This window comes from Platalea leucorodia (genome assembly GCF_965183815.1).
Source record: "Platalea leucorodia genome assembly, chromosome: 10".
Classification (NCBI taxonomy): domain Eukaryota; kingdom Metazoa; phylum Chordata; class Aves; order Pelecaniformes; family Threskiornithidae; genus Platalea; species Platalea leucorodia.
This window is the reverse complement of record NC_138832.1, coordinates 17934775-17948526: the sequence shown is the minus strand read 5'-3', so window position 1 is coordinate 17948526 and position 13752 is coordinate 17934775. Positions and strand designations below refer to the sequence as shown.

The 13752-nt window shown below is 45.9% G+C and overlaps 1 protein-coding gene across 1 annotated transcript in view; it reads left to right on the top strand.

The window, feature by feature from the left end:
* Positions 1–13383, top strand: part of TMEM255A (transmembrane protein 255A) — a 28253-nt gene extending 14870 nt beyond the window's left edge. The window contains exons 5-9 of the mRNA XM_082323455.1: positions 1746–1808; positions 2870–2958; positions 5727–5889; positions 7220–7363; positions 10646–13383. Of these exons, the coding sequence (XP_082179581.1) occupies positions 1746–1808; positions 2870–2958; positions 5727–5889; positions 7220–7363; positions 10646–10804 (618 nt within the window). The 3' untranslated portion in view covers positions 10805–13383. The remainder of the gene's footprint in view (positions 1–1745; positions 1809–2869; positions 2959–5726; positions 5890–7219; positions 7364–10645) is intronic.
* Positions 13384–13752: the final 369 nt, after the last annotated feature.

Here is a 13752-nt window from a genome sequence, read left to right as displayed (position 1 = left end):
ATTTTGAAATGAGCAGCAAGCATTAAGATCTCAAAACTTGGCTTTAGTTTTTTTGTGTATGCTTTATGCGTTTACTGAGTCTCAAAACTATAAGGTGTGATGTGAATTACAGCTATTGCCGAGGGACAATATATGAGCAGTGACATCTATTGTATTTTAAATATTAGCAGAGGTAGTTCTTAATGCTGTTTGAACCACTGGATGTTGTAGTAGAATGAAGCAATTTGATCCGAAGCTCATTAAAGCGTTACAGTAGAAACAGGAAGCACTTGCAGCAGGTTCTCAGTTTCCAGTCAATGACTTAAAAAAATACGAGCTACTGCTGTCATGACCAAACTCTAGTACAGTGGGATGTGCAAAAGCTTCAGTTATTAGTACAGAAATGAAAAAATAGAATTCCATTTCAATTTTTTAATTGAAATTTTTAACTGCAAACAGATTTTTGTCCTGCAACTCTGCAGTTTGACGACTTTTTTTGAAACTTTTGGCAAAATGGGATTGAAAAGACAGATTTGGGGTTTATTTGTGGTCAGAATGGAAAGGGATTTCAGAAGGTCAGAATTGTCCATGAAGTGGAAACTCCCCATGTCAGCTGGCTCGTTGTTCTCCTTGTAAAGCCGGCTTCCCTTTCCTGCCCTGAGCGTTCCAAGGGGAGGAAGACGGCTGGACGGCAGGATTTGCTGACAGAGCAAAGGGCAGCTCCGCTCAGCTGCGTGATAGGTCTCTGTCTGGATGCAGCTGGCAAGTCTTGGCTATCTCTGGCCCCCTTGTGAGGGCATGTGAAGCATTAGCTTTGATAAAAAGGTGAAGCTCCTTCGACTGCTGATCCTGGCCATGTGTGTTGGAGCCCCGCAGCCGTGCTCTGTGATTTTTAGGTGCCGACCTCACAGGCTGGGTGATGGCATGAGCTGGCACCTCCTCCCAGCCGGCCGTGGGCATGTCTGCGTGTCTGAGGCAGCCAGAGCTGAGAATGTTGGGATGCCGAGAGCTCTGGTTTCTGCCTCTTGATGAACGGACGTGCTTTTGGCCTCGCTTCACCCCCTAACCGTCCAAGAATGTAATCTTGCTGGAGACGTGCTCCTGCCATGCTAGCACATAGCGTTCCCCCTGTCGCCTGCTGCTGCCGCTGCCCTGCCACCCCGAGCTTTGGATCAGAGGCCCAGAGAGCGAGTCCAGCTGCTCCTGGGAAGGGCTCACTGGAGCGGATACGCATCCAGCGTTGCTTTCCCTGAGTTTTGCCCTGGGGACCAGGCTGCCCTGAAGTGAGATGTTAATGCAGGTTGTTTGCAGGCTGAGCCATTGGAAGTCCTCCAGAGCTTTCCCACAAGTCACTCAAGAGCCCAGAAAGACAAATTTGCCAACAATTTAATAAGAAATTGTTATGATTCAGCATGAAGAACCCTGGGAAACACATCAGGCAGCCGTGCAATGTGTCTGGGGGGATGAGGAATGAATCATTCAGTTCAGGGTGGCCGCCCTCACCCTAAGGAGCCCGGCTTAAGAGCCTGCTCCTCCCGTGCTACCTGCAAGAAATACAAGCCTCCAAGAACCGGGGTTAAACATCACCTGGGGCTCAGGGGGGCTGAGGTGGGGGGCTGCCGTGGGTGGGGATGTTGCAGAACAGCCACTGTATTGAGGTGCTGATGCGAGAGCAGGGTCTCTCTAAAGCCTGGCCCCTTTCCCCGGAGCAGCTAGCTGATTTTGATTTCGCTGCAACACTAAGCCTGGTGCTTTTTCGTCGGCAGGATCTGAGGCCACTGTATGCGGGGCGATGTCAGTACTACTCCAAGAGCACGACCCCACCGGAGGTAAGAGTGGGTTCGGCTGTGCTGTCTCCGTGAAGGGGCAGGCTTCATGGTGCAGGTGGAGGAACCTGCTGCCAGGCTGATGCTCCGGTGTACTGGAGGTCTGCGAAGCGAGGAGTGGGTGGGAGGCTGGGCCTGGGGTGGGAGCGGGGTGCTGGGAGGACTCAGGGAGTGAATTCCTCCATGCTTGGTACTGCCACGTTAGTGAAGGAGCAGGTGGAGAGGAGGGGATGAGGGAGAGGAAAAGATAGCAGTTTCTTTAGAACTTCAGCTGCGCATTTGTTACAAGAGCAGGGTGGTGGGTTAAGAGTTCAGACAGCAGTAATTTCGGTGGATACGAGCGACATATGCCAGCCTCTGCACCTCTGCTGTCTGTTGTCTTCTCCAAAGAGAAGCCCGTTGGGGATGGATGTTCCTGCCGTGTATTGATAGTGTGTGTGGACCTCTTCAGCTGCCTTTGCTGTGCACTGAGAGTCTCTCTGAGATTTCCTCACAAGTTCCCGAGTAGTTTTGAATAACCACTATATTCCAAATTAAAAAGCCTGCTTGAGGTGCAAAGTAAGTACTATCTAGTGGCATTGGTGGGGTCCATTCTCTTTTCAGCCCAAAGACTGTCCATGTGAGCTTGGGTGTTACTACCCACAGGCAGACAATTGATTGCTTTAGTCAGTTATTCACCAATATGGGAATCTTGCTCTCAGTTTGTATCATCCTATTGACAACTCTTTGCTCTAAGTTGCTGTGTGGTGAGGAGTGTTAGTTCAGCAGGGTCTTGGCTGCTTGCAAGAGTTGCACAACCCTCTTCCTATGCAGGCTCATGCTTATCTATGACTTCCCCATGGTGGAAGGAAACGCTGGTCTGCTCTAGTCTAGTGCGTCTTTATTCCAGTATAACTGTGTACTTTGTACAAGCTGTGCTGCAAGATAAGGAAAGAAAAATCTGCCTGGGGCTAATCTGGAGATCAGCACAAAACCTACATGTAGAGCAGGCCAAATAGCAGCAGAAACTGTGTTTGGTGATTATGTCCTTATGTGCTTTATGTATTTTTTCTGGATTCACACAGGCAATCTGTCACCCACAGCGCCGTGCACCCTGCACGCCGAAAATAAAAACCAACACCTGCTTCTGCTGTGACCTGTACAACTGTGGAAAGTGAGTAAGCTAAAAATACCATTCCTGACCGTGGGAAGGGCGAGCAGTGGTCATGCTGGTTTGCAGGTATCTGAAGGGCCAGGATAGGGCAGGAGGAAAGTATCGGTTAATGACATCTGTTGTGGGAAGGGATCTTAAGCTGTGGTTGCTAGCCACAGGGGCTCCCAGGCAAAAGGTAACCAAGTAAAGGGGTGTATGAAATACACCAAAGCCATCCCAGTTACGGGTGAGGATGCTCCGGGCCAGCCTGGCTGGAAAAATGAAGAGGGCGGGAGTTTCCATTACTTCCATGCTTGGTGCCTTCCCCAGTTTTTCCCCTATTGAGTGTCCCCTAACACCTTCCTCCTCTGTTGGCACTGCTTGTTCACTGGGTTTTATTTTGTTTTAGAAGATTGAAGATGTAAAAACTGGGACGCTCTTCTTCCTCGCCTTCTCACTGTTTCATTCCCCACCCTGCTAACAGGGAGGAGAGTTCACAGGCTGGTGCCACCTGCGTTTTCATAAATCAGTGTCCTCTCTGCCTACTGAATATCCTTCATGATCACAAGAGGTTGGAAGGTGTACCAGCTCTGTGCAAAGATGAGTCAGAAGGGTGGTTACCAATCGAGCACCACTGTGCAGTGATCACACCATCATTACATCTGACTACTGTGCCTAAGCCAACTTCATTTACAGCATGTGCTGCTTATATCATTTGGAGTGTCTAATGTGTGTCAGCAAGCAATTAATACATTGATTTTTTTTTTTTTTTTTTTTTTTAGTGCTGGCTCTTGCCTGGGGCTGTTTCAGGCTTAGCATTTCTCACAGTACTTAGTTGGGCTGGCCCCCACTTAAATCATTGGCTGTGGTGGAGGAAGATCAAAAGCTGCTGCTGGGAGAGGGTGGTTCCGCGTGCTGGGAAGGGTAGTCCCTGGTCTCTGTAGGACCTTGTTTCTGTGGAAGCCATTGCGGAAGGGTGAAGCTCACACTTTCCTTTGACAGTTTACAGAACACGATCCCTTTTTACTAGCTGAAGAGAGCGATACACAGAGAAGTTATTGGAATAGAAAAACTTGTAACTTTTATGGTTGGTTTGGTTGGTTTGTTTGTTTGTTTTTTTCTCCAGTCAGGCTGGTTCAGGGTCCTGCTTCTGACCCATTTTCCCCTCTCTGATACGAGATATCAGTCATTACCATCTCAATCTTGCTTAGTGCCACACAGGTGTTCTGCACTGAGGGAGGTGCTGGTTCTTTTGGGATCTCAGTAAGAAAGGCACGGACAGTCAAGGCTGGTTAGCTCACGTATCGTGTAAAGGATGGAAATGATAAAAAAAATGACAGCAATCTTGCATCCCTCCTGATACTGGGAGCCCTGGCTGTGCCAGCATCAGATGAGCCCCTTCCCATTGATAAGTACATGCTGTACTTATCTGTACAGTGCTGAATGTTCTCAGTGGTACACCAAGGTTTGCTGAGAGCTTTACACTCTCACACATCTCCATAGGAACGAGCTCTTGCAAACAGTACATACAGGTTGTAGCGTTAAAGGCAGTCACGGTACGCGCTCAGGTTATGCAGAGGTCGTGCAGGCTAACATACAGGTTTTTACAACCTGTGGTTACGTTCTGCCTCAATTCTGCTTGGAATCGCTGTCTCCTTGTTGCAATGTTTTCTGCAGTGGCCCGCTGCAACAGGATACGGAAAAAAGGAAAAGAAGAAACCGAAATTGAGTAATGAGGGGAAGGAGGGTGGCTCTTGTGAAAGGGGGCAGGTTCCTGCAGGCCTTGCAGACTCTGCTGGGATGCTGAGCCTGGATCTCCTGCTTCTTGGCCTTAAATATGAGCCTGTTCTTCCCCATTTCCTCAAAGCCCTTGTGCAGTTTGAGCCTAACCCCATATGTGAGCTAGGAGGTAAGTCATTCATAAGCCCTTAGTATTGTTTGCCTCCAGTAAATATGTTTTCTTAGGGGAATTTGCTGTAGCCCACTACATCTGGTAAGCTACGCCGAAGGCCAGCCTGTTCCCCTAGGCGGCAATCAGAGAGAAGTCATTACTGAAGAATCCTGCCTGCGAGACTCCAGCCCGTATGTTGCAGGAGCCTCTCTTCCCTTTCCAAAATAATGACCTAAGTGGATTTGACCGAGTTTTCTCCATCTCTTTTCTGCATGTGGAAAAGCTTAAAAATGTGAGCAGAAAGACCTCTCTCTGCCAGGGTCCCAGGAGTCCTGCCAGCCCATGCCACTGTAGGGCTGCAAAGGGCAGGCAGCTGGAGCAGAGCAGCTGGGGTGGATGTCCTTCGTGGCCGAGCCTTGCGGTGCCAGGAGGCCAGCTGTGCTGTCCTGTGCTGTCCCACGTCCCACCCAGCTGCTCTTGGGGCTGTGAGGAGCAGCCAGTGCTGCCCTGAGGGGCAGCTGCCGCTCCTCGGGGCACGGACTGCTTTCCCTGCGTAATTCCAAGACTGGTTTGTCCTTGGGAAGCCTCCAGGATCTCTGTGGAGATTTCAGATGATAGAAATAAGATTCAGACTCGAGGTCATTTGGGTATTTGCAGGACTTGCAGAACTTGTTTGTTTCACAACAGATCAAGCCGTCTTCTGCCGTTGTCCTGCAGGGAGATCTCGGATGCCACAAGCACAGGATCTCGCAGGCTTTATCCCCACTCCCTTGGTAGTTAGGTCCAGGCTATCATTAAATTGCAGAATGCACTTTACTGTCTAGCAGAAGTGCTTAGGTTTTATGATGTGTGGTACATTTTTTAATCATTATTGTTGGGGGTTTTTTTTCTAATCTAGCAGAGTAGAGATTTCTGGAGGCTACTATGAATACATTGATGTCAGCAGCTGCCAGGACATCATCCACCTTTACCACTTGCTTTGGTCGGCGACGATTCTGAACATAGTGGGGCTATTCCTAGGGATCATTACAGCAGCGATACTTGGAGGCTTTAAAGACATGGTAAGTTGGTATCAATTTCTCTGTGCATTAAATGAAACAAATCGGGCAAATTGCCTTTTAAAGATAATCATGAAAACAGCTATTGGTATTTCAATGCAAATGATCTATGCATCACTGCAATCAGGCTGGAAAGAAGAGCATGAAATAACTGTAAGGAGAAAGTGGAAATGATTCACCTTTCTGATCTGGTGTCACCACTGAACGCAATTAGAAAAGATGAACAGAATTGGGAGATTGTATTTTCAAAAGGAACCTTCTCGGAGGTGTTGGCAATACCGGGATGAATAAAAACAAGCTCTTTCTTAAAAATTGATCTTCCTTTTCATAGCATTGACCTTCTACAAGGAAATGTGTGGTGGTTGCTCATGAATTGTTGATTTTATAGCAGCAGTAGAGTTCTGAGCTTTACAGACTGTTTAAGCAGCTCTGTTAGGCTGAAACTCTCCATCTAGTTTCTTCATGGTGCAGAATCTGAGAGGGTGAACTGGGGACCAAAACTAGCTGAAAGACTGCAAACTTCAGATAATGAAAAAAATGCTGTTCTGACAGTGTGAGCTTTGAAATACCCTCACTTGACCAGGCTGCCTGTTACCTTCCATACAGTTTTGTTCCACAGAGGACAAACCAATGGGGAGAACTGAGCATTCAACAGATAAATTTGGGGTTTTTTTCAGTCTCTTGTGACTCATTCAGAGTGATACAAAATGAGGCACCCAGAAAAGACCATTTGTTGTCCTGGCAATACGTTTTTCTTACAAACAAATCTTGGGCCCTGCACTAAGGGTGCCTTATTTCAGAACCCTGAACTTCCCTACGCTCTTTTCAGGCTCACCAAGATCTTCCCAAACAAAACAGGAGACACATTCCCAGCTGTGCATCGTGGCCTTTTGAGATTCGATCCATACCAGACAGCCTGTAAACCTCTGCAAAAAAAGATGCATCGAAGTGTCTGTGAACAGCAGTACAAGAGGAGTTGAAATATGCTGATCTCAAAATGCACTGAATAACGGAGTAATCAAAATTAATGGATTCTTCCTCCTACTTGTGAAGATGCAATCTGAACGGTTGTTTTGTTTGAGTGCTGGTGTGCACTGGGCTGTTGCCAGCTTGTTCTGTGGAATCTGAGAGGAAACAATAGGTGGCTGAGGAATGAAATGACCTCGGGACTCACGGGCTGCCTAAGAGGGAACCGGGTTGCCAGTTGCTAATTCAGCAGAGTTGAGCTCTAAAGACACACAGTGCTCCTTTAAATAATTTCTGCTTTCATTCAGCTGTCAGCTTTCTGTGACTTGGTTAGCAGCCTGAGATTCTCTCCTTTTTGTTTTAACAGACTCCTTCCCTCCCTACTCTGAACTGCACGGTTGAAAACGCACACCCTTCAGTGTCCTACTACTCAAGGCCACAAGTGACATCTTACAACACCTACTACCACAGCACTCCTCACCTGCCTCCCTACTCTGCATACGACTTTCAGGTAAGGAACGTTACAGGATGTTTTCTTGTTTAGCGGCAAGGTTAAATCCAGCCGGTCCGTGGGACCCTGGAGGGCTGTCTTCCCTTCATTCACACAGTTTAATTTTCCTGTTCTTTCAGAGAATACCAGATCTTTCTGACCAGGCATTGGTCCTTGGCAGTGCTCTCTCTTACTAAGGCAGTGTTTTCCTGAAAGCTGTTCTTGAAGAGAAGGCAACAGAACCTGCTGCCTGCCTCCCCCGTCGTTCCCTGGTAGAGGCCACATTGAAAGTAGGCATTGCCTCTGGCACCTGCAGTGCTCTGAGGCACAGTGAGGTGTTCAGGTGCTAGTTTTTATTAGGCCAACTGCTGTGTCTGAGAGAAACAGGTGAGCTTTTGGAAACAAGCTATTTGAGCTCCTGAAGACACATACTGACTGAAAAGCTCTTCTGTTGTGCTTTTTTTCCCACGTGCTTCCGCTGGTCTAAGAACGGTCCCTGCAAACATCACCTCTGCTGTAATGCATCCCTTCCTCTTCTGAGTTATGGAGCTGTGCTGTTGGAAACAGTGATTTCATGTGAACCTTGCTGCCAACATCAGCTTTCACTTGTTGAAGCAGACGAGGACATTTCCTCCTCAGCTCTTCTGTCAGGTGGATGTTACCGCAGTGATGATGTTAACTTAACACATCATACGTTTCCTTTGCCACCATCAGGGCTGGAGACTTTTTTTGTTAACAAGAGCTTAAAGTCTTGGACATCAGCTAAGAGGTGTGCTCTGTGATAGCCACCATCTCCCCCATCAGAGCCATGCATTAGAGGTAACGTGAATGTAAACCTTTCTGGTTTTACTGCTAGTGCCACTAGACAACACTGTTGTCAGGCTTCCTAGAAATATTTGAACACTTACATCAGTATTTCTAGGACATATTTATACAGATTTGTGACTCATTTTTGAGATTAATGCAACCCGGGACAGTCACTAGTGTTGTATAACTTCCTACAGTTACAAAAATGCCAACCTCGGTGCATACCAAACCAAGCTCTGCTGCAAAGTCCTCTTCACAGCCACTCGGCTGGTACCAAGCGCTGTTTAACTCGGGGTTTGTCTGTACTGCAGCCACAGTACCAGCAGAGAGCTCACCACAGGTGGATTTGCCCTGCTTTTCGACTAGAAGTACTGCTGGGGCTCTGCTAGTGCTTATATCTCAGCTGGACGGATTAAAGTCCCTCTGTCTCACTGTTGCAAGCACAGGTGTTGGCTTAGGAGCCAGCACAAAAGCTGGGCATATACTGAGGTAATCTAAATTTAAAATAGCCAAGTCTCTCTTTCAAATGCAGTTCCAAGTCTGAGCCTTGCTTATCTTCCAGGGAACCTGAGGGCCTGCGGGAAAGCATTAGCTGAGGAGACTCTATCAAGCCCTGCTCTGACCCAAGCAGTGTCTGTTCCATCCTGACACCATCTCCCCTGCCATCCTACAGCACACGGAGCAAGCCCAGCCTTGCCTCTCAAATTCCTTTCGAAGGCTGCACTCCCTCTGGTGCAAGAATTGGCCAAGTCAGTGCTTCCCACTCATCCCACACATCTTTCACATGAAAAAAACCCAATGCTCCAGAATTTCGAAGGAAGCCTGTGCCCCTGCAAGAGGCTGGCTTTCGCACACAACTCTAAAAGGGCAGACCCAGCTCTCTGGTTTTTGGAGGAGCACAAGCTGATGGGTGTTGCAGCAGCCACGACTTGTGCCATGGCTAATGACACTCCAGCCAGCTGGTCGTGGTGAGGAAGGCCTTTGCAGTGGGCCATGATGGGAACCAGGCAGGAGGAAAGGGCCCTGGTGGGAGTAGAGCCTGTGTCCTGCTCCTCACTCTGGGCTTGGCTGGGGGCAATGGGGTCAGAAAGTCTCAATCCTGCAGCGTTCTGACTTTTGCAGGTCCTGAGCCACGTTTGGCTCTGATGAGAGAACATAGGCGAGCGGTGGCCTTCTCTGCCTTTCACCCCCTGTTGAAAGAGGCATTAGTGCCATCTTCCCAGCCGCCGGCTTCATTAACAAAGCCGGGCTGCTGCCTGCAGTCGGCACAAGCCAGGCCTGCCTGCAGCCACAGCAGCTCTCCTCCAGGACTCGTGGCTGCGGCTGAGGCAGCCGGGCGCAGGCGCTTTGTAATGGTGAAAACCCAGGGCTGCGTTTGCTGACGAGCGCCGGTGCCGTGTCGCCGCGGGAGTGCCCTGGCAAATGTCTTTGCAGTCCGGGGGCTCCCACCCATTGGGCTTTAGGTGAACTGGGGTGTGATGGAAGAGCTGTCGTGTTGTTTGAAACGGGAGTGGTTTGTATGGCTTTCTGTGAGGTCCTCGGTGAGCAGGCTGGGCTTTCACGGTCTATGCATCCGCTTAATAAACCGTCACAGGTTGCTGTTAGGGGCGTGACACAAAAAAGATGCTGTTTGAAAACAACCTGCTATTACTGCAGAGTCTGTCATCCCACCAAGGTAAAATCACAAGGTCGCCTCCGACCTTGTCCACGGTCACCGCTGCGTACAGCTCGGCCTCGCTGCCCCTGGCGCGGGTCCCTTGCAGCACAGCGCAAATCCTCCTCGCGCTTCTGTCTCTGCTGGGACCTTAAGCCGGGCACATTCGGGATTTGCGGGGTGGTGAAGGGGTGCGTGGTGCCTGAGCGCCTGTTTCTGGACAGAACACAGCCTGTGCGCAGGTCTCTGACAGCGCCAGCGCTGCATAACGAGGCTTTAGACCTCAAGTATTTTTGATAACGAAGGTATTTTGAAGAGCAGAAATTAATCTTCAGGCATGCACAAATTTTGTTTCTCCACCTTTTCAAGCTTTTTACTTACTGAAGGATTAAATTATTTTGTTACCATTAATTTCTGGGGGTTTTTTATTTGTGATGAAGAGAAAAAGTGGTGTAAGAAGATACTATCTGCAGCCTGTTCATTGTTGCTACTGGCTGATGTGTGAAACCCAAGATTTGAGAGAGATTCATCAGTGTTCAGTTGTCCAGCCTCTGTGAAATGCAGCAGGTACACAGAAGTGATGAGAAAGAACGTGTTTTGTTTTTTTTTTAACGCCTTCTTCAGTTTTAGGTCTGAGTTGTCTCATTATGCAAAACTGTTACTTACAGGCTGTGCTTACCTTGAATGCAACAAGTTATTTGAATAACTTATTTGTATGTACGTATGTTTTGCAGAGCCTTGAAATGTTAATTTTGCACTGCGTGGTAATGAAGTATCGCTTTGCCAGGATCCTTTACATTAAGAGGTGTTTACATTACAGCCTTCTTGCTGTCTCCCTGCAGCATTCCAGCGTGTTTCCAGCCTCCACTCCTTCTGGCCTCTCCGATGACCCCCAGTCAGTGTCGCCATCTCCCAGCTATATGTGGTCCTCTAATGCACCGCCTCGTTACTCGCCACCGTATTTTCCACCTTTTGAAAAGCCACCACCTTATACACCGTAAAGAATGTGGGAAGGAAGAAAAAAATATTTGCCATTGAAATAATTGTGAACATTTTGTATTTATATTTTACTGTGGGAGGGAGCGGGAGGATAGATACAGAAGATAATTGCAAATACAAATATTTGATTGGACTGTTCTTTCTTGCGAGACTTATTGCAGAGGTTTAACAACGGAGTATGAGGAAGGGGACATACTGCTGATGTTTGGCAGTGTTGGGGACTAGCGGGTGGCCTAAATTCCAGCCTCCTTGTTTTACCGCAAGGTTCATGTAGTCCTTGGTTTTTAATAAAGCGATACAACACAGATGATAGATTCTGGTCTACCTTACTCCATCTTGTGCCAAGCTGAAGTAAGGGTAGCCAAGATGGATAGTTGCCGGAGAGTATCAACCTGTTTAAGGTGTGGGTGCTTGCAGACAGCTCAACTTGACGCTTGTTTTGTTTGGCCTTGGGGCTCCAGTTGCTGGGATTTTTTGGGGCCACAGAACCTAGCTCACATCACTTGCTGGTTACAGCCTATGCTCTGGAAAAATCTTGGGGGGAACCGTGACAGCGTCTCAAACTTTAACACTGATAAAAAGAGAAAACGTCATAGGATATTTTCATGTATGTCTAGCAAAACAATTGGAATATTGCTTTTTTGAGAGGAAAAGCTTTAATAGGCAAGCCATTTTTATTTCAGGAAGCTTCTTAAGATAGAAGGTGAAATGGAGTTGTCTCCCTCTGTGTAAGTAATGCTGAACTCACACAGTTTGGGTGGTTGCACTGCCTAAATCTTTCTTGTATTCCTATGAAGAGCATCGGGAACTGTCCCCAAGTCACTGAAACAGTGCAGTGAAAACTTTTTTTTTCCCCCCTTCTATTTGGTTGTGATTTTTTTTTTTTTTTAAGCTTGTACTTTTAACTTTTTTAATGGACTGAATCAGCACCCTGAAAAAGCACTGTTTTAGTAGCTGTATTATGGGCTGCACATAAGGAATATCCACTACTAGTTCTCCAAGATGTAAGTCTCACATGGATACAATTCAACACCCTGTAATATAGGATGAAACTGATAGGAATTTGCAATTATTGTTGTGACTTTCATTTAATCTTCAGCTGATGACTGTGCTGATTGATCTAGATTCCAACAGATTTTGCATGCATCCTGCATACCAAAAGGAGGTCAGCTTTGTTACGTGACACACTGTCCTGTAAAGTGTGGTTCTGCTCCAGGAAGTGATTTCAGATGACAGCGTTCAGATCTGAGCTGCTCAACCTGAGCGTCTCAACTGCTTACTTCAGGGATAAAAATAAGGTATTGACATTTTACTCCTTATTTCCTAAAGATTTAATTTCTTTGGCATCAGATTGTTGACCCTAATCCTCAATTGTCTACCTTTACTTTTAACTGATGCAGATAAAAAGGTAGCTTAAAGCTAAATCTGGCTTTCAGAATCTAAAAGTGGAATGCATGCTAGAGGGGAAAAAAAATCCAGCTGGATTTTAAACTGTAGCATCTCTCTACTTTTAATCTAAAAAAAAAAAAAAAAAAAAAAAAAAGAAATACTGTCAACATGGAAAACAAACACTGAAGTCTCTGATCTCACTTTTCAAAGTATATCCACACTTTATAATGCTGTTTTTAATCCTATGCATTTGCAAAGCCTTTAGGCTAGGCTATGTGTTAACCTTATCATTTCCACTATCAAATACTAATCAGTGTATTAATAAGCTAGAGGATGACACTGGTTATCCAGAAGGAAGTGTAACTTTTCTCCAGTAACAAAGAAAAATAAATGGCTGGAGAAAGGAACACAATTTATGGGATTTAAAGCAGTAGTGTATGCAGAACATATCCTGGTGACATTTTGTTTTACTACAGATTGTTGAAGTGCAGCTCCTATAAATTTGCGTACTGGAAATATAAATTTATATACTAGGGCGTCATCCATTTTATATTACATTTTCCTGAATTAAATCTTGATAAAGAGATCATGGGTTATTTCAAAATAGACAGCACTTCTCCTGATAAAACTCCCCACAAAACTAGAATCAGAAGGGCACGTTAACTTAATATCAGAAAACATTTTATTGCTCTGTCTTTGAAATAAAAGCTAACAGTCCTGTCCCACTTCTGACAAACATACTCTACCATTTGTGCCTGTCAACTAAATAGGGCTAGAAGGACTAGGGGACCCTACAGGACGGGACTAAGAAACTCATGAGGGGAACAACACTTAGTGGCAGAGAAACAACTAGGAAATGAGTGTGTCATTGGTTTTGAGTTGACAAATACTAAACTTAGGAAACTATCCAAATTCTCATTTTTTTCTAAGGAATATTTAAGCAAAAATTGCATTGCTGCTTTAAATTCACTATAAAAGGACAGGTCCATTTTCACATTTAAAAAATTACCAGTGGGATTTTCTGTTGAATTACCTGTTTCCTTCTGCTTGAGTAAAACTAAGCGTTTAATGTAAATGCAACATTCTGCACTGTATCCATCATTTCTTATGAGAATGTCAAGATTGTGACTCATATGTACTCTTTTATTACTTTACCAAAGTTAAATAAAATTGTGTGACTTTTGTAAACATTTATAAATTGCATTTTACATTTTAGCGACTTTCCTGTTTCACAAGCATCTTTAATGTTAGTATAATTCCAGTATAATAGCATCATGCATTAAAAAAAAAAAAAAAAAAAAAAAATCTGTATTTGCTATATTGGAAACTGGAGTTTCTACCAGGATTAGCCAGAGCCATCTTTAAGTTCCGTTTTTAAAAGCCCCAGATGCCCCCACACTTAATAATTCTGTAGCTCTTCCCACGTAAGAGGGTGCCCTGACTGCAATCACTGTGAAGTCATTACTGCTGATTTTTTTTTTTGCTTAACACAGAGGCGAAGAGTCCAGCCAGTGCAGTGTCAGTGTCTCCTTTACTTACTTTCATGCTTACGTTACTTCAG